The sequence below is a fragment of the Leiobunum rupestre genome, chromosome 4 (assembly GCF_980474605.1).
Source record: "Leiobunum rupestre chromosome 4, qqLeiRupe1.1.hap1, whole genome shotgun sequence".
NCBI lineage: Eukaryota > Metazoa > Arthropoda > Arachnida > Opiliones > Sclerosomatidae > Leiobunum > Leiobunum rupestre.
The window spans coordinates 60,083,010-60,109,014 of NC_143387.1; the positions used below are offsets into that span (position 1 = coordinate 60,083,010).

At 34.7% G+C, this 26,005-nt stretch overlaps 1 protein-coding gene across 1 annotated transcript; it reads left to right on the forward strand.

Annotated features, from left to right (window-relative positions):
- The first annotated feature begins 589 nt into the window (after positions 1-589).
- LOC149948567 (atrial natriuretic peptide-converting enzyme) lies at positions 590-25,498 on the forward strand. The gene is made up of 15 exons (XM_090173616.1): positions 590-865; positions 18,055-18,277; positions 18,896-18,925; positions 19,017-19,129; positions 19,249-19,319; positions 20,525-20,691; positions 21,709-22,047; positions 22,119-22,226; positions 22,301-22,393; positions 22,464-22,574; positions 23,698-24,051; positions 24,113-24,299; positions 24,368-24,609; positions 24,688-24,809; positions 24,964-25,498. The coding sequence occupies exons 1-15, from the start codon at positions 848-850 to the stop codon at positions 25,117-25,119; spliced, it is 2,334 nt and encodes a 777-aa protein (XP_090029742.1). The 5' UTR covers positions 590-847; the 3' UTR covers positions 25,120-25,498.
- The last annotated feature ends 507 nt before the right edge of the window (positions 25,499-26,005 follow it).

Genomic DNA, 26,005 nt, shown 5'->3' on the forward strand with positions numbered 1-26,005 from the left:
GTTGAGAATCGTGACGTCTAAATTTTCTCTTGTACCGACCTTTTTATAGAGTGTTGTCGTCTGATACGATTTTGAAAACTTGTAACGTCACAGCTGTAGTGTTAATAGTGGCCGCCATGACAGTTGCCGTTTTTTATCAATAGGCAAATTGCAATGGTGACGTCGCAGGGTTTCAGAGGACAACACTCTATTGATTAAAAAACCCAAATGAAAATCAAGCTCAACGCTTCACTGCGACGTTGAATTTGTTGAGCAACCGTTGAGAATCGTGACGTCAATACCGGAGTACAAAAAGTCGTTCAACAACTTTCAACGGTTCAACGCTGACTCCGTTGACTAGTTACTGAACGTACGTTTCTTAAAGAGCCACACCAGAGTTTGCTAGTTTCCAGAATAGAATTGGTCATATTTGCTACCATGTGCTAAGTTCGGGCCGAACTTTTAAACGTCATTGTGGCCCTTTAAGAAACGCGGAAATAACAAAAAGGATACCCCAGTTGGGTTCATTCCTGACAGATGGCGGTAGCTTCGCTAATCCCATTTTATTTTCGCTCCGACGCTCTATTTTTGATCACAGAGAAGGACGTTTTTCGAAATCATTCAAACGCAGTAAGAGCGTGCTGGAGAGTAGATCTATCTTTTCGTTCATCGCTTGTTTGAATTAAAATAATTAACAATTCTAGTTTGTATCATGTCGTCATGTGTAGTTGGACTAGGCATGTTGTTCCGCGGAGTTTTTTCATGATTCGGTAAATCGCATTGGATTAAAAGACGAGTTTTAAGTTTAGTTTGACAAGGAATCTTCAACTTAATGTGGGACCGGCTTGGAATTTAAAAACCTAATACAATGGCTAAAGATATGGAGGTAAGATTGACACTTTACTTCGACATAATATTATAACTGGTTGGGATAGCTATATTAGCAATGATAAACAAATAAGCGCTCTGTGTGTCAGTAGTATAAACCGAATTTCATAGATCATTAGACTTTAAATGAGGTTTCTTCGTGAGAGCCTCTTTCCCATTAAACATAACGTTTTGGTCCATTAACTTTCTTTAGAAAACTTTAAATAGTCGCGATTTTTTTTTTTTGGTGCCTAAGGGCGAACATTTCTATAATAAACCTTTCCACATTTTTTCATTATTACATTTTAAAACCTAAGCTTAGGTTTAAATTCGTAAGTGAAGACGAAATCTGTCTTCCCACTTCAGCGTGACCCAGTGCTCCGTAACCGTCACATTCGAGATAATTTTTCAATAAATTTCATTCGTAAAGAGATAAATAAGTATTTCCGGTTCAGGGTTGGATAAGTTTAAGTAACTAGTTCGTTACAGATAGCTAACGCCAATTGAATAAAACTTCTTTTAAGAAACTTCGCGAAGGCGTTTTGAATAAATTGGTGGAGTGTTATTTCGTGAAATCAAGTTATTGAAAAAAGTTCATACCGTTATATTCTTTGCATTATTCTATGCGAGGTGAAATTGTGAATAAAATGTTTAAATATTATAATTTAAATAATTTAGCCTGTAGACACGTAAACAGCTGTATCGTTAACAAATAGACCAAAGCGAGTCGAGAGGTGCATCAAGTCAGAAAAAACTGTCAATTTCTTAAGATATCTTGACTGTTTGCGCAATATTCGTAAGAATTCCGTTCTTAAAATACAGTTCTTGAAAGAATTCTGGCCGACTTGACGCACCTAGTGTTAGTTTTAAGTCTATGAAATGGTCCGGTATGGAGTATATACCTCATACGTTGGTTATATCTATGGACAAACAAATACTGAAGAAGTTGGCCGTGATTGTATTACGAAATTCGGCTACTATATTTTGGTATACTTTTCAATGAGTGATTGAATACGCGATACAAGTAGTGAAGAAGGTGGTACATAACCGTTTGGTGTTCCGATTGTTCTTAGCGTTGTACAACCGTTTTGTAATATGAAACAAAAACTTGACCTTTATTCTTTGGGAAGGAATATAGTCTTACGTTTTCGCACGCTCGAGCGGGTCTCTTCTTCTTGTACTGGCAGAAACAACTTTTTACATTTTCCCCTTTGAAAATAACATAATAGCTCCTCGCCCGTTGTCGAGAGAAAATATAGCAACGGCACCACCTGGTCATGGTCCACTGTCAAAGCTATTACGAGGGGCACCCTTCGATTCGAGCTGGGGGAACACTTCCGCTACCGGAAGTTGGGAGCTTATTACCAGCGTTAGAAATGTTGTCCCAACCACCCAAAAGACGCTCGATAATTTTCTAAAAAAATAAGTGCTTTTCCAAGTTGTTTCACCGGATAAAATGCTTTTTATAACGCAATAATCACTTCGAAATAACTGTTTCCAAACTAATAACTTATAGCTGATTATTTTTATTGATATAAGTATATAAATGTCCTTATAAATCAAGAAAGTTCATTTTTTGAGACACTGGAAATTTTAATTTTGTAGAGGGTTTTTTAAGAGATACTGGGATAAAATGCACTATCCCTTTAGTTAGAATAAGAATTTCAATGACAAGTAACCGTGCTCATGCTTTTGAGATGAGGGGGTAATTACTAATTAGGTGTAAAATTAGTACTTGTAATCACGGGAATTGTCTTAAAAACATCACTGGAAATGATGCAAAAAGTTTGAAACTTTGTTGGAAATAACTGAAAACTTTTGAATTTTCGATGGAAATCACCAAAAAGATTCGAGTTATCAATGGAAATCACCGAAACATTTATAGTAATCAATTGAATCGCCTAAAAATTATAGTAATCAATGAAATCGCCTAAAATTTTAGCTACCAATGGAATCGCCTAAAAATTATAGTAACTAATGGAAATCAAAAGAAAAATTGAAAATAATCAATGAAAAAAAAAGAGTAGACAATGAAAATAACCGTCAAATTTATAATATTCAATAAATAAAAAAGATTAATCAATGAAAAAAACCGACAAATTTATAATAATCAATAAATAAAAAAGATTAATCAATGAAAAAAACCGACAAATTTATAATAATCCATAAAGAAAAAAGAGTAATCAATGAAAATCAACGAAAAATTTGCAACCTCGTTAGAAACCAGATTTTTTTTCTTTTAAAATCAATAATCAAATAAACAAAACATTTCCGAGTCATTGCGTTTCGATTTGAGACCACACGAAAAAAAATAACTTAAAATTAGATTTAAAAAAAATAAATTAGATTTATTTTAAATAAAATTATTAGCCTTAAATATAAAAAAAAATATTTACTCGCGTGGAAACGTTTTTGAAACCTAAATTAATATATAAACAATTAAGTTGTATAATTATCGTTTCATAATTTGAATATTTTCACACTTGTTGACTTATTTATCGTGACACTAAACCAATGAAGCGAATACGGTAAATTATAGGGAATTTCGCGCGTAAACACGGGCTGGTTTCCAACGCGAAAATGAACGACCATAAAACTACCCTCGAATTTGTCCCAGTGGTATACTTTCGCGCCTAATTTCTAATTATTTTCATACGTTATTTTCTTATTATCGTAATTTGCAGATGTTCAATAATTTTCCCCATGGATTAATTATATTTAGCAGGACGCGTCGGCGCGGGTTCGATGATAATAACAATAATAACCAGACCTCTTTCCTTGAAAAATGCTTATCGGTAAAATTGGCTGACATCCATTCATTATTTTATTTGGCAAAGTTACCTTTATTGGGTATCATTGTGGCCCCATCTTGGCCTGATTTATTATCTTTTTTTGTATAACACCCGCGCGCAACATTTTCCCACCACTCAATTTAATTGGTTATATTTTAAATCAACGGGTTTTCCCCATTTCGATGACCACTCCGAAATTAGAACGCGTGAAATTAAAATATCGGCCTACGTTTATTGACATCTAATTTTATCTTTCAATAAATTTAGAAAGTGGTTACGTGGGAGTTTTTAATATTTGACGTTTTGTTTTAAAAAATTTGGTAAAATTGGAAAAAACCAACTTTTTTTTAAAGTTATTTGATGAAATTTGGGATTTTCATGGTTCCAATTTCTATAAATAAATGTCATAACAGGGTGGACACGGTATCTGGAAAACCTGGAAAAGTCAGAGAATTTGAATATGGGTATAAAAATCAGGGAATTTTTAAGATTATTCTAAAAATCAGAGAATCAGTGAAATGTCTGCGAATTTAATTTTGATGTAAATTATGTCAGGGAAAATCTCCGGAGATGGTCAGGGAAAACCTGGAAAAGTCAGGGAAGTTAATTCTAAAGAAACTGTGGCAACCCTGCATAAGTAACATAATAAAATGAGTATGACAGTTTGAATCGAATATGCGTCTTATTTAATTTCATTTATTTTAAATTAAACGTAAATCAATTTTAACCTTGATATTAATTATATGTAATTACAGATGTAAGAAAATTAGCATTAAAACAATAAGAAGTGTCATACTTATTGTGAATATATTAATTGTGATATAAAACGTAATACACTTAATTTTTATTCATTTGGGACGTTTTTAATTAAATTAAAACAGTTTGACAATACGAAGATTTTAACCCATATTTTACTTAAAGTAAATTTGGTATTCTCCCAAAGTAGAAATTGGTTCTTTGCTAGCGCTGAATGAAACATATTTCTTGGCTTGATAACAATTGGTTAATTTGGTTTAAATCGGCTTTTATTGATGTTATTTGATTTTAATACATTTTATGTTTATCCTTAGCAAATTGATTAATTTAATTTAATTACAATTTAAATGACCATAAAAAAATTAGAATTTGCTGCGGATATTTACATTGCTTAAAAAACCTTTGTTTTTAAACCATGGTGTAAATATTTTTAAATTTCTACTTAATAAAATGTTTTGAAACCATGAAGTAAATATTTTTAAATTTCGACTTAATAAACTGTTTTTAAAACATGAAGTAAATATTTTTAAATTTAAACCATGAATTATTGTCATTTCATCCAGGCTAATGAATTTTAACGTGTACGATTAAAATTAAATTAATTTTAATTAAACTCTGTTTGTTCCGCATTGGCATTGCTCCAGAAAAAATTGTTCGTACACATTTTAATAAATACAATGAAATAGATTTAAAACATATTTTGAATTAAATGAAATTTATGGAAAACAGACAATTCTGCTTTGACTGCAAAGTAAACAAAACTGATCCACTTCCAAAGTACCCGGGTCAGGGGCGAATCATTTCCCCAAAGGGACCAGAAACCCGACAAACATCAAAACAATAATTATAATGTTTACATTTTATATAAATAAATTATGGGGAGGTTGTAAATTAAAAAAAAACGTAAAATTGGTCGAAAAAACCCGTTTTTGCAACTCGGGTAGATATAGGAAGTCATTACTGTGGAAACTGGGAATGAATTTGGCAGCGCAACCAAGTTCTCTCTAAATAGAGGTGAATCTAAAGCGGTCGCCCACCTCAGAGCCCAGTGACAAATTACCACGCGCGAAATTGCCACTTTTACCAGGTTAACTTGATTTCCTCGGAGTGAATCTCCGGACTTGGACTTTGAGAGCCCACTCGTTGGGCGGTTAAGTTGGAGGACAAGCGAGCGCACTCTCTCTCATTTCATTTCATCTCGAAGACGCGAGAGTACGAGTGGCGGTGTGTGCAAAGACAAAGGGACCCGTTTCCCCAATTGGGTCATCTGGCGCTGGAAAGACCAGTTTTGACGGGTTTCCGTCCAATCGGACTCTTTCTTACCTCTTATCAAAATGTAGCGCCGATTTGGTGCGCCGGTACATTATGGGGAACAAATTTAATATAGAATGCCGGGGCCAAATATGGGATTTCAAACCGGCCGAGGATGCTTATCGTCAATTTTATTGAATCTTAAATTTTGATTTTTTGTTGATATGGCCGGATTTTTTTATTTTCTTTAAAATCTGTAACGTTTTATTTGTGACAATTAAAAGATTTTTTGGAGTTATTTTTGGGGCTTCAAATAATGCTCATAATATTGAAGTTTGTACTGATATTTTTTACAATAATTCTCATAATATTGAAGTTTGTACCGGTATTTGTTTAATGCTCATAATATTGAAGTTTGTACTGATATTTTTTAGAATAATAATAATTTTGAAATTTGTAACGACATTTTTTAGAATAATACGAATAATATTGAATTTTGTACCGATATTCTTCGGAATAATGCTCATAATATTGAAATTTGTAACGACATTTTTTAGAATAAAAATAATATTGAAATTTGTAACGACACTTTTTAGAATAATAATAATATTGAAATTTGTAACGACATTTTTTAGAATAATAATAATATTGAAATTTGTAACGACATTTTTTAGAATAATAATAATAATTTTGAAATTTGTAACCACATTTTTTAGAACAATAATAATATTGAAGGTTGTACCGAAATTGGTACGGCGTAGGTCCAGGAAAATTAGTACAGGTAGCTTTAGTCTTATTATCACCCCTGTAGATTATGGGATTATTTATAACGTGTCTTCTAAACTCTTTATAAAAATAAGTTTAATTAAATTCTTATCTTCATTTTCCATGAAAAAATGAGAATATTGTGTATTATATTATAAGAAATGCAACTTCGTTGATTTAGAATATTTATTTTAACCAAAAAAACGTTTTCAACATATTGCAGTAGCGGAAAAAATTTCGAAGGACAATAAAAACTGAACGATTAAAATTTAAAATAATATCGTTTAAAAACATTAGTCTAAGTAGTAGCAGAACTTTGATTAAATTTTACTTTAAGTTATATCGACTATGGAACGAAATTTTAGTATTTATAACATTAGTCTATCTCGGTTTTAAAGACGTCGTAAAGATTTATTTTGCTCATTGCATTCGTTATGAAAGGCTAGTGGGCGGTGGGGAATATTTGATATCAAAACTGGGAGAGTTCTGTCTTTTTGGGGGATAGTACTTTTGCTTCTAGGACATATACCCGCATCAAACAATGGCCGTGGTCTATGCCGTAATGGCCGAAGTTATGTTTGAAAGTTATTTTTTTACAAGCCACGAAAGGTTTCAAGCCGGGGCTGCGTTGAATGAAACTCCGCAACAGACTTTATCAGGAAGAAACCCTCGTCATTTGGCTGACGGGGCACACCCCACCGGCTCCATTCCAGCTTAATAGGAAGGCTGCTTTAGGGTTTCCTGTATATACTGGGGTTCACGAGAGATAAGCGATATTCAAAGTCATATCTGGATTTAGATTCGATAAAAGCATCTAGGGTGAACCCCTGTTACTATCAAATATATTATATTAAAACAAATATTAATTTTTCATATATTTTAAAATATATTGTTTCTTTTAAAAAACCAAATATTATACATAAAAACTATGTATAAACATTAGACTACAGCGTGTAGTGTTTAAAAGTCCATTATCGTGTTTAATCTTCAACAATTTTTAATATATTTTAAAATATATTGTTTATTTTTAATATATTTTAAAATGTATTGTTTATTTTTAATATATTTTAAAATGTATGGTTTATTTTTAATATATTTTAAAATGTATGGTTTATTTTTAATATATTTTAAAATGTATGGTTTATTTTTAATATATTTTAAAATGTATGGTTTATTTTTAATATATTTTAAAATGTATTGTTTATTTTTAATATATTTTAAATTGTATTGCTTATTTTTAATATATTTTAAAATGTATTGTTTATTTTTAATATATTTTAAAATGTATGGTTTATTTTTAATATATTTTAAAATGTATGGTTTATTTTTAATATACTTTAAAATTTATCGTTTATTATTAATATTTTTTAAATATATCGTTTATTATTAATATTTTTTATAATATATCGTTTTATTTTAATATATTTTAAACTGTATTGTTTATTTTTAATATATTCTAAAATGTATCGTCTATTATTAATATTTTTTAAATATATCGTTTATTATTATTTTTTAAATATATCGTTTATTATTAATATTTTTAAAATATATCGTTTATTTTTAATATATTTTAAAATTAATCGTTTATTAATATTTTTTAAATATATCGTTTATTATTAATATTTTTATAATATATGGTTTTATTTTAATATATCATTTATTTTTTAATAGTTTTTGGAATATATCGTAATTTTTTTAATATATACTGGAATGTATCGTATATTTAAAAATAAAATATCGTTTATTTTTTATATATTCCGAAATAAGTGGTTTATTTTTAATATATTCCAGAATAAATTGTTTACTTTTAAAATATTCCGGAATATATCGTTTACTTTTAATATACTCTGGAATATATCGTTTATTTTGGTGTAAAATAAGTATTAAACGTGTTTATAAAACAAACCGGAAAGATATGTGCCAACGGCTGTAGAAAAATTCAAATATTCTACACGACATTTCATATTCGGCGCTACTAAATAACAATGACCATGACATTGGCTGTGCCACTTAATTAATAAAAGGAAAATGTATCAAATAATGTAATGAAATATGGATCGGATAACTGATGGGGTTAGATAGTACCTTAGAGCTCCAAACAGCGTTTCCCCAATTTCGCGCGGTACCATCTCCTGACGGCTCTTAGATAAACATAAAAAAATCGTGCCAGGCCAAGCATCCTTGACTGGGTCCAAACCGTCGATTGACTCTCCTTCGTACACGACGAAATACGAAAATACATTTTATTTTAACAGTATGAAAAACTAACTCTCCGTTGACTTATAGCACGATTTCTAACGCGCTGCTTGTTGAAAACTAACTCAAACAATAGAAAAGGAGACCAGATAAATATAAAGCCCGAAGACGGCGATTTTACCGTCTCCCCCGCAAATAAACGTTACCATAAGTTAATGATACCTCTAAGTAGACAAATGGCTATGCCGCCTATGGCGGATATGCTTGTCCAAATCGACCTATGTCTCTCCGTACTGCGTATCAAAGTAACCTTAACATACACTTGGAACTGCCGAAGCTGACGTTTCTTTAATCCCGTTTGGTGTAAGATAAATTTCGGTATTCCCTTAGAAAATTCGTTCCCCCCGCAGAGGCAAAAGAACGTTTTTTTTGGTATTGGTTTATTACTGTCAGCCCAATATAGTTTCATTCTCGACCGCACAGCGGCGCTGGGCCGAGATTTTTTTCAAATCTTTCATTTTCGCGAGAATCGGAGAGACAAGATTTGACATCACATTTTCTGGACAAAGATTCCACCTTGAAAGGGCTTATTTGTCTACTTAGAGGTATCATTAACTTATGACGTTACCTCGAGATGAAAGTTTGATCCTCCCCGCGCAACAATGGGATAAAGCGGGACCCCCGACGAAGCGTAAATCTTCTCGAAACAGCACGCTGAAAAATTAGGCGCGCCGCGAGCTCAATTTTGGGGAATTACAAATAGGCTCGGAGGCGGAGATTGAATTTGGCGATGACTGTCGACGTTAGTGGGTGCTCGTGGTTAAAACCGAAACTGGTGGAACTTCCTAGGTGGTAATTATCCACCGTCCCCTTCGCTTCGCAGACAATACCCGGGGGTGCTCGCGGCCGTATTTTTGGGTCTCTGTATGTGGGTCTGTCCTCCGTGACCTTAGCGTCTTCGATAGTGGAGCGGCTATCCTGTTTCGACGAACTTTGGAGGAACGCGCGGACTTCTTTGAAGGCAATATTTGCTAATTAGTGTTTTGGAAACATCAACTCGGAGCCTGCTTTAATGGACTTTTTTTACTAGGCCGACGGGATTTCTGGGGTTTATGACTGTTTTATTACAATTTTTATCTAGTTGTATATTAAAACGTAAATTAAAACTGGATAAAAGTTTCAAATAGAATAAAAAATTTAATTTTATGTATTTTAATAACGACTAAATTTTGAATTTTTTTAAAGGTAGGGGGTATATTTTTTAAATTTAATATAAGAGTTTGAAATTTAACATAATCGTTAAGGTAAATAAATATTTCCAAAATTAAAATGTGCTTAGTAATGTAAAATATAAAAATTTACTTTGTATAGTGGAATTAAGAAGATAATAGTTTTAGAAAGTAGCTATAATGATGTAAATATCACGAATGTTCACTATGTTTCACTTTAGAAGATATAATATAGACAGGGAGTAAGGTCCTTACTCCCTGATATAGATTTCTGATTATGCTATAACAAATATCAAAATATATAAATTATTTTTTATTTAGAATTTTTGCAAACTATTTAATTTAATGTAGAAAAAAGTGTAAATCTAAACGTAATTTTTGCGAGGGCTAGGAGTGGGGTGGCTTAGTGGTTAGCACTTTCGCCTCGCAGAAAGAGGAGCCGGGTTTGATCCCAACTTGTGGCACTGGGTGAAAACTCGAAACAGCGCCTTCCGAGTTGAGTTTGCAAGTTCTCTCCCCACTGGTTTAAGGGGTTTTCCCCCGAGCTCTTCGGTTTCCCCTTCCATAAAAACTTGCTGAGGTTAACGGTAATAGTGAGTGTAGGGAGCTGTTGGCTCGCGTGGCATGCGGGGCTTGCCACCACCCTCCTACGCATTGCAACCCGGCCACCTAAACTATTGGCTTTAAAAGTCACTCGATGACTTAGACCTAAGGTGGTGCCTTGCGTATTAGCCTAGCTGATGATTATTTACATTTGTGAATTTTAAAAAATCTGGTATCATCAACTTGAAAATCCTGAAATAAGCTATCCCGTAATATATGTTAAATATCTGAATTATGCTCGTTAACCCAAAACCTATAGAATCGAATTTATCATTTTTATTCATAATTGTTTTTCTAAGTCGCCGTAACCGCCTTGTAAAATTCGCGAATTTATTATCACAAAATTACAATCAAAAGTATGTTGACCCTCTTGGAAGTGAAAACCTCATTATAACAACCAGTATATTCCGCCACTATCGCGTTAATTTCTTCGCTTCACACAATAAACCATTTGTTTAAGAAACGTTGTAACTTTACGTAAATTAACTTAACAAATGATCTCAAGCGAACCCCCATAAATTGTTAAAATTTTCGTTATGAAAAATAGGTTCAATGACGCGTTTGGCCACAGGGTAGAGGCCATTTTTCTCTTATTTCGTTGTTATTATTCGGCATTATTTTTGTTCGCGTCGAGTAGATTTCTCGGGCTGAAAAGCTCGCCTCATTTTCGCCGTATCCGCCTTTTTTCTTGACTCACTCAAATTGCTCGCGCAATGCTCGTCCCAGCTAGAAACGAGCACGCCCTGAAACGTATTTTGTGGCGAAATAAATGGAGTGTGCCCCGAACGCCAACAATTCCAAATGGTCGCCGAAAAATGAGTTGTAAGAAATCCACAGATCCGCAATTCTAGTGAGAAATCCACAAATTCGCAATTCTAGTGAGAAATCCACAAATCCGCAATTCTAGTGAGAAATCCACAAATCCGCAATTCTAGTGAGAAATCCACAAATCCGCAATTCTAGTGAGAAATCCACAAATCCGCAATTCTAGTGAGAAATCCACAAATCCGCAATTCTAGTGAGAAATCCACAAATCCGCAATTCTAGTGAGAAATCCACAAATCCGCAATTCTAGTGAGAAATCCACAAATCCGCAATTCTAGTGAGAAATCCACAAATCCGCAATTCTAGTGAGAAATCCACAAATTCGCAATTCTAGTGAGAAATCCACAAATTCGCAATTCTAGTGAGAAATCCACAAATCCGCAATTCTAGTGAGAAATCCACAAATCCGCAATTCTAGTGAGAAATCCACAAATCCGCAATTCTAGTGAGGAATCCACAATTCTAGTGAGGAATCCACAAATTCGCAATTCTAGTGAGAAATCCACAAATCCGCAATTCTAGTGAGAAATCCACAAATCCGCAATTCTAGTGAGAAATCCACAAATCCGCAATTCTAGTGAGAAATCCACAAATCCACAATTCTAGTGAAAAATCCACAAATCTCACATAAAAAAATCCGTGGATTTTTAAAAATACAGCTGATTTTTTTTCACAAAATACAAAGAGAAAATTCAAAATTCCGTAGAGGTGTGCTAATACCATTATTTGGGGATCGAATCGAATATTAAATATTATTTTTCAAAGCACGTCAAATACCAAATCGAATATTTATAACGTCAAATAATTTGGTCGAATATTTTTAGAGCAAAATTTTAAACCAGTTAACTGATCAAATACCAAATAGTATTTCGAATACCAAATAATTCGACGTATTTGGTTTTCAAAGAACCAAATAGTTTGCATATTTGTCAAAAAAAAATAAAAAAGTAATCACTTTTCGTTTTACTTGCAAATAGCAAAATATTAAACCGAATATATAATTTTTACTTTATTTTATTTTATAGATTTAAACTATAATAGTAGACTTTTTCAAAGAAAAAATATTTATTAATTATGAATTAAGTTATCAACTGGGTACCATTGCAAAATAATAATAATAATAATAATAATAATAATAATAATAATAATAATAATAATAATAATAATAATAATAATAATAATAATAATAATAATAATAATAATAATAATAATAATAATAATAATAATAATAATAATAATAATAATTATTATTATTATTATTATTATTATTATTATTATTTTTAGCTAGGCTAATACCATAGGCACCACCCGAGGCCCAAGTCAGCTAACGACTTTTAACCTTTAGTAACTACTAACTACAATTAAAATCCAAGGACATATTTCATGGTTTGCAAAATCTCGAGTTTTTAAATATATGTAAAACAGATCTTTTATTACAAATGAAAAAATAGCATTTATTTAAATCAATAATTTAGTTAACTCAAAAATTATAAACAGAAAAATCCAAAAAGTTACTTACCTTCCGGTTTTTAGTTTTGTTTTGGACTTGGTTTACGTTTTAGTTTTATGCTATTCTAGAAAATTACGTAACAACAGAGAACCAGCGAATAATCTAGCCAATAGGCGCTAGAAGGGGTTTTAATAAACACGGTATAGATAACGGACGTGCAAGGTACTCTTTACATGGTCCTTGTCACTGTGGCATAAAGAGAGGTGCCAGAAATAAGGATTAGTTTGGAAATTTCACTGCATTCTCCTCTGAAGGCCTTGAAACTCAACAAATTAGAAAAAGACCCGCGGTTATTTGACCAGTTTGCAAACTATTTGAAAATACCAAATATTTTTTCCCTATCTTTTCGAATATTCGACTATTTGATCAAGAAAAACGAATATTCGCGAACTTTTCCAAGCGCTATTCGATTTTGGTATTCGATCGAATTATTTGGTCTCACCAAATATTTTTCACACCCCTACCAAACACCGAAAGAAATATCCAAAACTTTTCGGAAAAAATCCCAAAATCCAGCGGGTAAGCAAATCCCGTAGTCGTTTACTTTTAAATATTAAAGGCAGTGTAACCTTAGTTAGCTTCCGTCATTTCTCACACGTGGCGCTACAGTCTGAACGTGGTAGAAAATTCCAAATTATCATCCTGCTGTGAAGTGTAAATAACTATCTACGTTCACAACAGGATTTCCTACTAATTTTTCGACTCTCGCGCCACGAGTGAGAAATGACGGAAGCTCGCTAAGGCTATACTCCCTTTAATATTTGAAAGTAAATCCTACGTATTTGAGAAAGTATTTAACTCAACCCGGCCGTGTTCCCTTCCACCTGTAAAACGCCGGTGCCTTGCGCGTTAGCACCTTTTACAGGCACCCCTAATAGCAAGCTTCCTGTAAAACACCGTTAGTTTGTTCTATAGGTAGTTTTCAACTATTTAATTCCAAAAAGCTATAAATACCTAATTTATTTTAACTCTTTTTTCACCCTACCATAAGTAACCTAGTAACAATAAGTATGTCATTTAGGAAAATTATCACCGAACTGATTTTCAGAGCTATAGCGCAATCTAAGTTTAGTTCTCCGCACAGAGCCCCCTAGTGTCTAAATATGTATAAGGCGAAATATTCTACTACCAAGGACGATAACATGATACCAGAAGTAAATGAACCAAAGTTATCGAAATAGCGCTCAGAATCGGAGGGCGTTTTCCTTTGAAAATGATGAGAAAATCGAGTCAAATAAAAGCTAATTTCCATTCCCGTCTTTTGACGCGATAAATGGCACTTGGGAATTGTGGGTATAGCTATTTCTATGTATTAAATATAGTTTCATAAAAACAAAAACGGTTTTTTTCGGCCTTGGAACGGCAAATTTCAAATTCGAGGTCAAAATGTAACTTCATAAGGAAAACGCCTCCAACATGGGGAATGTAGCAGTCTGATAACTCCGTTTCATTTACTTTTGATGGATATCCTAGAAAAGCTGGATAAGTCAGGGATCTGTAAAATGGAGGAAAAATGTCGGGGATAAGTCAGGGATTTAAATAATTTCGTAGAAAGTCAGGGATTTTAGTTAGTCAACCAAGCCACACATTAACAAAGAATTTTTGACCTAAAATTATTTTAAAAAATGTCCAAAAAATAACCAAAAAAAGGTCAGGAATATTGGCAAAAATTGGTCAGTGATTTTAGATCAGAAATTTTCGTACGAACCCTGATAACATTGGCGAATAAGTAGATAAGTCCATAATGAAAAGGGATAATAAAGCTAAACCCTAAACAAATTTGAAGAAATTAAAACACTTACTAATAGCTCGTACCGATAGGTCTTCGAGCGGACAAAAACGCGAAACTCGGACCAAATAGATCTTCGAGTGAATAATTAAATTAGATTAAATAAAATAGCCAGAAAATCCAACGGTAGACCGGTTTCGTCCTATTTGGGACTCGTACCGTGCGGGAAATCTGGCTCGCGACTATAACACCGAATAGAGAAACTAAGCCTAAATATTAAAAATTTCAAAACGAGTTGCGTAGCAACGGAAAGCCGAATAGGGGGAGAGTGGTGGAGATTATTATATACGTAATGTTAAGTTAAAAGGAACCACCTGCATTGTAAAGGATTATTTTGAATACGTTACTATTTGAATACGTTACTTAAGTGGCGTAGACAAGGGGGGGGGGGTTTCCGTGTCCAACCCCCCCCCCTTGGGTCTACCTTTGACTTTACTAAATTTCCACCCCCTTATCGACCCCCCTCTTAACATTCACATACTTCGACCACCCCCTTGACGAATTTCTGGCTACGCCACTGGTAGAACGTATATGGAATTCACTATAAAACCCGATGTTTTCAATTAAAAACTAAAGAAAGCGTAACTAACAAAATAATATAAATTTTCAACAAAAGCAACATATTTTACGAAAAATATTATTTTTAGCTTTTTCAATTTCCCTTTCTCCAAATTTGGGACTAATTTTCGTATAATCTACCCCCAGCAATCGGCCACCCTATTTTTTTTAAATATAAATATAATTTGCACGCTTTTGTATAGAAGATCCTACGTCCCGCATAAACCACAAAAACGCAAATGTTGTTTTCATTTACTCGTAAAAGGTAAACAACCCCATTTCGTATGATACGGGGCTTTCATAAGAAACGCGTTTCAAATGATACTTTACATTTTGACATTCTTCCAAAGGAAGATTTCAACAAATTCAGTATGCGCTTATAAAAACGCAGAAAAGCTCACTTTTTGATCCCGGGTTTTTTCGTTTGTATTTCTTATTTCCCAAATAATAGAAAGAAAAAAAAATAACACTCGAATAGTCTGTTCCCCAAACAAAAGTCGTCTGCTATCTCGGCTAAGATTAAAGCGACGATCCGTGAATGACGTCACACATCCTTAATTTTCCGATTTGACGGAGGTTCACTCGTCCAGAAATATCTCGTTCCGGACCACTTAGCGTAATTCGCGACTCCCCCGCGAGACGTCGCTGTACGCGACGCTGATAGAAGACGACACCCCCGGCGGGGAGGGTCGAATGGGAAAGCGCGCGGGCGGACGGACGCCGATTGCCAATCTGACTAATCCGTAAGCCTCCCCTTTCGTTTGTCTCAGTGTCTTTCCCCCACTCCGTCGAATTCCGTTATTTCTGCCGACGTTCGGGGGATGTTTAATGATGATATCAATTCGCCGCCAGGTGGTGTGGCGACCTTTTCGCCTCGAGTAACCCGTAAAGAAAAACAGAATGGAATATAAAACCGTTCCAAATCTTTCTCGTTCTGTGGCGCGCGCTTTCGATATATTTTTTTCTGCTTAGGTTTTTTTTTATTATTTTGTTCAAATTCAGTCGCGAAAAAATAGTTTCCGGGTTTTTAAGGTGACGTCTCTTTAGGCGAAAAAAAATGGTTATTTAAAAGTCACCGTTTTGAGGGAGGAGGATCGCGCTCGATTTAGTTACATTCAGGAAATTGAACTAGTCTCTCTAATTTAAGAGAAATTCGGGAGTTCTCAAGGCTATAGTGATTAACTAATTAGCTAAAAGTTATTTTTAAATCGATTATTAATTTTTAGTTTTTGGATAAGAAATCCAATTGCTATTTATTTTAGTGTAACCATAAGTCTATAATATTCCTCCATAAGTCTATAATATTCCTCCATAAGTCTATAATATTCCTCCATAAGTCTATAATATTCCTCCATAAGTCTATAATATTCCTCCATAAGTCTATAATATTCCTCCATAAGTCTATAATATTCCTCCATAAGTCTATAATATTCCTCCATAAGTCTATAATATTCCTCCATAAGTCTATAATATTGCTCCATAAGTCTATAATATTGCTCCATAAGTCTATAATATTGCTCCATAAGTCTATAATATTGCTCCATAAGTCTATAATATTCCTCCATAAGTCTATAATATTCCTCCATAAGTCTATAATATTCCTCCATAAGTCTATAATCTTCCTCCATAAGTTTGCCACTTTAGGGAATATTTTACTGAGAGCTAGTGACGTAATCACAAGAGGAAAATCTCCCCCTAGCGAGGCGCTTTCAAAGGCTACGTGTGACGCGTTAGCAAGTGGTCACAAAATGGTATGTCTTGTGAATAGCTCTCAGTAAAACTTTTGCATGTGAAGAATAGGAAGTGTCACACTTTTGTAAAAATATTATACACTTATGGTGTAACCTATGTAAACACTAAGTATTATTCCAATATTATAGGTAATTAAATTCAAAATATTTTTAATTTTAATTGGGTTTTATAAACGCTTGATTTAATTTTTTTACCTTGGTTTAAAAAAAAGTGTGGTTTTTACATGGTTACAATTTCATAGCGTAAATGGAAAAGTGTACACTAATTAATTCTAAATTAAACTATTCGCCTGTCACATCAAATCGATTTTCCCCTCCTAAACGCGTAACGAACAATGTGAAATTTGTTTTCAAAATGTAAACTTTATTATTCGTGTTTATGACAAATGGACCACCGATTAGATGGCGCCACTAAATAAGTACTAATAGGATTTTGAGCTATTTCAACCAATAGGAAAGCGGGTTAAAGGTTTACGCCCCTTGCTCTTATTTTCTATTGGGCAATGAAAAAGCGTGATTTTTACTCGCGTTCCCATTGGTGGAAATAGCTTAAACCCACCTAGTATTTACTTGTTAGTGGCGCCATCTAATCGGTGGCTGCTCATAAAAATTTCCCTCATTGAAAAGACCGTTACCTCAAAATTACGTAAATAAGACTCAAATCCAGCTTAATTATAATAACCATCATAAACCTAACAATTAAATTTCTTTCAAAATTAAGTCAATTTGTTTTTACATAGATAAAACTAAACATACTAATGAGAAAAACCAGTAAAATAATTAATAATTTAGACACCATTATAGAATAGAAGTATGTGACGTAACATTTCAACATACCTTGACCCCTGTAACATTTAGTACCACCATAAGTCTATAATAATGTTCCATAAGTTTGTCACTTTGGGGAATATTTTACTGAGGGCTAGTAAGGGAGTGACGTCATCACGAAAAAAAATCTCCTCCGGGCGAGGCGCTGTCAAAGGTTACGCGTGACGCGTTAGCAAGCGGACGCAAAACGGCAGGTTGACTCAGTTAAATTCTTGCATGTGAAGAATAGGAAATGTCACACTTATGTAAGAATATTATACACTTATGGTAACGCTTACACCCCCTTACTGCGTGACGTAATTTGTGAAGTAGTTGATGTTGGCAAAGTGTTAACTTGGTTCTTAATGCCTTTCAGCGTGGTCGAGTGTCTCCTCAACAGCGACCCCTGACGGTCAATGGCAAAAAGAAAAGCGGAATCTGCGGCTCCGAAGTCAACAGTGGCGCCTCTAGCGAAAGCGGCGACAGTCACGAAATCAAATTCACGCAGAAGGAAGGCTGCACGCCGTGCACCTGCGCTTGCGTGTTTCTGGCCATCAGCTTCGTGGCCCTGGGCTCAGCCGCCGGCATTTACTTCGGGTGTAAGACAGTACAACCATTACCTCTTTCGTACCTGAAAATCCAGTCTTTGTCGCGAACAATTGGAACTGGATATTTTTTAGGAAGCAACACGACTTAACTTGATAGTAAAATCGAAGGATAAGTTGGCACTTTCCCCCTTTCGAACTTACTGTCAAGTTAAGCGTTTCTTTAATGAGCCCGGTAGTTCTTACTTTTCCCCAATGACAAAATTAAAAAGCTCAAGTTTTTTTAAAATTCATGGACCCACCTTTTTTTTTACAATTATCAAAATATCTCGCATTGTGTTCCAATTATTTCGGGGGGAAATTTTCGCTAACGGCATTGTTGAAAAATATTAAAATTCTTTCGGAAAAAATAAACCACCCGCGTATCGCGTATTTTAATTACGTACCAACGCCGTTTAAATCCGGCGCGGCGGGTACGATAACCATAAAGAAAATAACAAGTTGTAAATTAGGGTTACATTCCCACGACCCGAATATTTAAAATTCTTCCGATTTAAATTACATGAAAAAAAATCTTGTCGCGTGTCATCAAAACAGTCTTATCTTTGAAATATACAATGAAATCGTAATTAATTATAATTGATTGCGACAATTTACGTTCTTTATTTCCAGTTCAATTTTTGATGCAGAAACCAGTTACAGGTAAAAATAAATCCGAATGTTCGAGAGTCGAATTTTAAATGAGGATTATTTTAATATTTCCTCGTATTGAAACTTTCTCCCATTGTTGTAGATCGGGTCTTCAAAGGGAAATTGGTCATTCTGGAGGGTGATAAATTCACGGAAGAGCTTCTGGATCCCAGCTCCAACGACTTCGAATCGAAAGCCGATAGTTATCGCTCCAAGGTAATCCCACCGAAAAAAGGAAATTGCTAAAAAAATATCCGTTTCGAGCGAGCGGAACTGTCAACCCCATTCCAAATGTGATTAATATTTCAAATGTATTTTTTTTTCATTCTTTTTAGCTGGATTCTTTATACAATAACAGTATCGTGAAAGACTCCTATCACCATTCGGAAATTGTCACGTTCGACAAGTTAGTACACCTCCCAATTCTTTTCAAATCTATTTTGGTTATTTAATGATTCGACACTTGCCTCTAGTCAATCTATTTTTTAATAGCAGAAGTAAATTATTATTGCCCATGATTAAAATGCGTATTTGTTTAAATTTAAATAGAAGAATTACACGTGGATGGTTTTTCAATTATTAAAACCTTTTAATATTTTAAAATGTTTAAAACAAGAATACATAGATACCGAAAAAGAGACTCGAGCTCGAAAGCTCCTGTATCTATTAACTTAAACACCAAATCTCTCGAAATAATGATAATGGTAATCGAAATGATTTTTGTAATAAAGGTCGTTAATTTCGCCAATATAATTAAAATGATTGAAGTTCTTACCGGCTAGCTTGTGTATATAAATTAAAATCAAATAATATAACCACTATTGAACAATTAAAGTTAATGGTATATACTCTAACAAATCACCTTAACCTCACTTATGGTAACGTGTAAATCGAATTATATACTTCTGGTAACGTGTAAATCGAATTATATACTTCTGGCAACGTGTAAATCGAATTATATACTTCTGGTAACGTGTAAATCGAATTACATACTTCTGGTTACGTGTAAATCGAATTACATACTTCTGGTAACGTGTAAATGGAACTATATACTTCTGGTAACGTGTAAATCGAATTACATACTTCTGGTAACGTTTAAATCTAGTTACATACTTCTGGTAACGTGTAAATGGAATTATATACTTCTGGTAACGTGTAAATCGAGTTACATACTTCTGGTAACGTTTACGTCGAGTTATATACTTCTGGTAACGTGTACGTCGAGTTATATATTTCTGGTAACGTGTAGGTCGAATTATTAGTTTATATTTAAATTTTAAGCGTATTATTTGTCCTGTTTTAAGTAATGTTCTTTGACTTTTGCCGGTGGCCAACTTGTTTTGTTTATTTTCCGATGATAGATAGTCAAATAGTGTTTAAAGAGTTTAAAGTTGGAAAATTTTATCTTCGAGAATGGGTAAATGACTTAGGAAAATGGGGTTAGTCGGAATGCATTCGTTTGTTAGTTCTGTCTTGTGTATTTTCTGTAATTTTCTAAATTCTATGTCCTTAGGCTGTTTTTGAATTATGTCAGTGGCAATCAAGTTGTTTGATAAATTTTCTCTTTTGGAAGTAGTTCTTTATTCAAATGAATTTTGTTCCCCGCTACAGTGAAAACGGGAAAAGACTGACAGTTCATTTCAACCTTCATTTGCTGCCGGAGAACAAAGAGGTGGACACGGGTGACCTTTACTTTGTCCTTTCCGAGGAGGTCATGAAAAATCAAGCCGGCATCTTTGGTGGTCTAAAAATCGACCATCAGTCCCTGAACATTCAAGGTAATCAGATGTCGCTTAAAAGCGAGGGCGAACCACTTCAGAAATCGGCTGTACAAGCAGCGAGAAATAGATATGATTATTATTGAAACTCTAGAAATCCACAAGAATTATAAAATATTTGGGGAATCCGAAGGTTTACTGGAAATCCGGACAAATGTATTTGGAAATCTTGAAAAATACTTACAAATTTATTAGAAATTTCAGGAAATCCATAGAAATATATTAAGCATTTCAGGAAATCCATATAAATATATTAGACATTCCAGGAAATCCATATAAATATATTAGACATTCCAGGAAATCCATAGAAGTATATTAGACGTTCCAGGAAATCCACAGAAATATATTAGACATTTAGGGAAATCCTCAGAAATATATCATAAATACCAGGAAATCCACATTAATACAAAATTCAGGGAATAAAATATAAATATATTAGGAATCTCGAGAAATATCCGGGATAAATATATTAGGATTCTCGAGAAATATCCGGGATAAATATATTAGGATTCTCGAGAAATCTGGGATAAATATATTAGGAATCTCGAGAAATCCGGGATAAATATATTAGGAATCTCGAGAAATTCGGGATAAATATATTAGGAATCTCGAGAAATCTGGGATAAATATATTAGGAATCTCGAGAAATTCGGGATAAATATATTAGGAATCTCGAGAAATTCGGGATAAATATATTAGGAATCTCGAGAAATCCGGGATAAATATATTAGGAATCTCGAGAAATCCGGGATAAATATATTATTAATCTCGAGAAATCCGGGATAAATATATTAGGAAATCCGGATAAAAATGGAAAATTTTCGAGTAAATAATATTTTCAATATTTCTTCTGACGAAACCGGAAAACTCCGTAAATCCAAAACTACAGAATGTCAATGGAAATATTAGAAATATTTAGAAATGAAAAAATCTGCTGTACACATTTCATCGAAGTGTTTAGCCCATCGGTTTAAAATCGAATGAATGTGAATAGATATTAATGATCTTATACCAAAGAGAGGAAATCGTCATCGGACAGCGCGAATGACCCCTGGTCGCCACGGCGTCAGTACCCGGGCTCACTGGTGGGCTTGACCACTAAGAGTCCCAACGACGGCCCTCGGCGTTGCGGGCCCGTCTCTCTGGACTACTGCCACAAGTTGAGTTACAACCAGACGTCCTACCCCAACGTGGTGGGGCATCGCAATTTGGCGGAAGTGACCAAAGAGGCCATCACCTTCCGACAGGTGATCGACTTCGAGTGTTACGCTTTGGCCCAGGAGTTCATTTGCAGCTTGTTGCAGCCCAATTGCCTCGACGACAAGATGATCCCACCCTGTAAAAGTTTCTGCATCGGTGAGTTATTTATCTTCCGTTTCTTCGAAATGTTAAATTGTTCGCTAATTTGGGATATTTTAATCGAATAGATTTTCAAAGTTCGTGCTTGAATTTACTGCCCAAAGAAATCGAGGAAAAAGTGAACTGTTCCCATCTGCCAGACTCCAAAGATAGCCGCGTTTGCACTCCTAAACCAGGTATTCATTATTTTCAACGGAACGTGGTTGAGTTGTCGAGTCCACTAAGTTAAGCGTCCGTATCTCGTCTTTAGACTGCTCCGAAGAGTTGCGAACCAGAGGAAAGTCGCGCCTCTTGTGCGACGGCGTCTTGGACTGTCCCGATTATTCGGACGAGATGAACTGCGGTAATTAATCTTCATCAGTCTAACGATTGAAATTTGTCCTAAATACAACTATTTAATGGTTTTTGTCCAGAGTTCTGCAAACCCAGCGATTTCTACTGCGGCAGTCGGCAGTGCGTGCCTTTGTCGAAGAGATGCGACCAGACCCGCGACTGCGGCAATGGTGCTGACGAACGCGGTTGTTGTAAGTACACCTGAGAAGATTTTATTAGCATATACACCCTAAGAAACTTAAGCTCCTTCCAGTGGTGATTATTGGTCAATTATCCCTAAACTCTAATCTTTAGTTCCTTAGTCCCTTAGTCCCTATACTCTAGTCTGTAGTCCCTATACTCTAGTCTGTAGTCCCTATACTCTAGTCTGTAGTCCCTATACTCTAGTCTGTAGTCCCTATACTCTAGTCTGTAGTCCCTATACTCTAGTCTGTAGTCCCTATACTCTAGTCTGTAGTCCCTATATTCTAGTCTGTAGTCCCTATACTCTAGTCTGTAGTCCCTATATTCTAGTCTGTAGTCCCTATATTCTAGTCTGTAGTCCCTATATTCTAGTGTGTAGTCCCTAAACTCTAGTTTGTAGTAACTTAGTCCCTAGATTCTAGTTTGTAGTAACTTAGTCCCTAGACTCTAGTTTGTAGTAACTTAGTCCCTAGACTCTAGTTTGTAGTAACTTAGTCCCTAGACTCTGGTTTGTAGTAACTTAGTCCCTAGACTCTAGTTTGTAGTAACTTAGTCCCTAGACTCTAGTTTGTAGTAACTTAGTCCCTAGACTCTAGTTTGTAGTAACTTAGTCCCTAGACTCTAGTTTGTAGTAACTTAGTCCCTAGACTCTAGTTTGTAGTAACTTAGTCCCTAGACTCTAGTTTGTAGTAACTTAGTCCCTAGACTCTGGTTTGTAGTAACTTAGTCCCTAAGACTCTAGTTTGTAGTAACTTAGTCCCTAAGACTCTAGTTTGTAGTAACTTAGTCCCTGGTCTCTTAAGCTAGGCAGGCAGGCAGGGGTTCACTGCCTTATTTCTGGCTCATCTGAATTTCTTTACTGGAAGTTCGTAAGTCAACTGAACACCAATAAAGATTCTTTTATTCCCGGGCAAGTTACTCAAAATAATTACTGCTAGTTATGGAGTGACGTAGAATTAACTACGACGAGGCACAGACCACGTATTAGGACTTCTAACTTATTTTGAAGTCTACCAAAAATGTTTGGTCACTCTAGATATGATTCTCAGTAAAAATTTCATATTGAACTTAAAATAATGTAATTATAAAATTACGGTATTATTGACGACTCTTCAATGGTGTCCTTTCTAGTGTACTTGACGAACTCGACGGAGGCGCTGCAGAACGAAACCAGGCTTCGCTTGTACCAAAAGGAAGGCTTCGTCGTTTCGATCAGTTCCGGGTCAAGCAATCAAACCAAAGTCTGCCTAGATAATGGAAATAACTCTGTGTCCATGGCCAGACAGGAAGTCATGATGAGACACTTGGCCACTTCAACCTGCAGTCAACTCAACTACCGGACGGCGGAATTGGTGGAAACTAGAAGTGACCAGTCCAACGGTACCACCTACTCCAAAATGGTGGAACCTATGACATCCCCCGTCACTTTCGTCAGTTCTGAATGTCCCAGTCAACAGCCCATTTTCGTCAAGTGCAACGGATTAGGTACGTCATTTCAAAGTGTTTTTAATGTGCTTTTCTTCATTTCAATTTATTGTTTTCACAGAATGTGGTAAGAGACCCGCCAGTGTCCAGTCAACGCATAGTTTGAAGTACCGTCCCGAATCGGTCCAGCACACGACTCACGGAGATTGGCCTTGGATTGCCACACTCGTCACTGATGACCAGTACAAGTGCCAGAGCGTTCTCTTGAATGACCAATGGCTTCTAGCGTCCAGTGATTGCCTTCAGACGTACGATTTAAGATAATTGATTTATTTCAGGAATCTGGCATCTAATTATGATAATTTTAATCTTTTAGTGGAATTCAAAGCAACTGGACGGCCAATTTTGGAAAAATTCGCTTGAATTCCAATTCACCCTTCGACCAGAAGAGGTCAGTGTCCAGGATCATACAATCACCGGACATTCGCAGTCACGTCTCCCTCTTGAAGCTTGACCATCCAGTCAATACTTCGGACTATGTCAGGCCAGTTTGCTTACCAGGAGACCGTCCCATCTTGGAAGGCAGCATTTGCTACGCTCTCACTTGGGATACCAAAGGTAGCGAATCTCCATTAGTTTTGGTAATTAATTCTAAATTTCTAATGTTAACGCTATTTGAACATTATTACTCATTAGCCCAAGAATTGTTGCAAATACAAATGAGAATCAAGGCTCAAAAAGAATGCATCAACGAGAACAGCTATTTAGATGGCATTTGTGCGAAACCAACTGGAATCGTAACCCATTACAGTTGCAAGGTACATTTACAATTAAATTAAAAACAAGAAGTAGTTTTATATACTATGGCACCATCTCTTAAAAATGTCTGAACTAAATGCCATAGACCATATTAAAATATAAAACTTGTTTTTGTCGGGCGCTTAAAAATGATTTTTTATTTTTTGCACGAAGGACGACCAGCCCACCATCCTGTTTTGCGATTTGGAGAACAAGTGGTCTGTTCTTGGTTATACGTCCATTTCAGTTTGTGGTCAGACGAATGTGTCTCTCAGCTTCACCAAGATTTCAACGCATGCGCAGTGGATTAGTCATATCATCAATGTCTAAAGCGTGTTTTGTGCGTGAAATTTTATTTAAAAAAAACCAAAAACAATATTTCTTTGCATTCGTAATGCAAATGAAACTGGGACAATAAGCCCAACTCGTTGCCCTATTGGCGTTTGTAAAATATTAACTTTTGAGCCCCACCGCACCACAATTTGCCCAATTTGGACAAATATCCATTCGTCAATCAACGCTCTCTCGCTCAGTGTTGATTATAAAACTCAAACCAAATATATTTGGTTTAACCTGAAAAAAGCAGTCTCTGTAAAAAAACCAAAATCTCACTAACATTCCAACCGTATTTAAAAAGAGAAATTTAAACCATAGTTTTATAGAGATTTGTAAATTTATATTTCTATATAAAAAAACATTTTTATACTAATTTTAAGATTTAGTTCTCTTTTATGGCGATAGGTGGCGACACCATCTCGGTAACTGGTTAAAGATAAAAAGAAAAATAGATTCAATTGCAGCAAACCGAAAAGCGTATTCGCGGATTTCGAAACTACTTTGCTTCACACTCGATGATAAGACTTTTATTTTTATATCTAGCTAAAGTTTTATTTTTATATCGTTTTTTTTCCTAGCTTATATATTTTCTATCTGTTGACTTTGACTTTTTCTGATTCTATATGACCTTTTTTTTGGTCTTTATTTTTTTTATTTGCTAACATTTTAAAAGCGGGAACTAGGTTTTTACTATAGGTTTTAGGTTCTCTTTTTCACGCCTAATTTGCCGAATAGGACCGATAGAGGACGTACCCAATCGAAAATCGAAAACATCCTTATAAACCCTTTTTTTTTCTTCGGAAGCCCCTAAAGTTGCGGAACCAAGGCTTAGTGAAAGAAAGTGGACTCAAACTCCCCCTTTTTTCGCTACCGCGGAGCG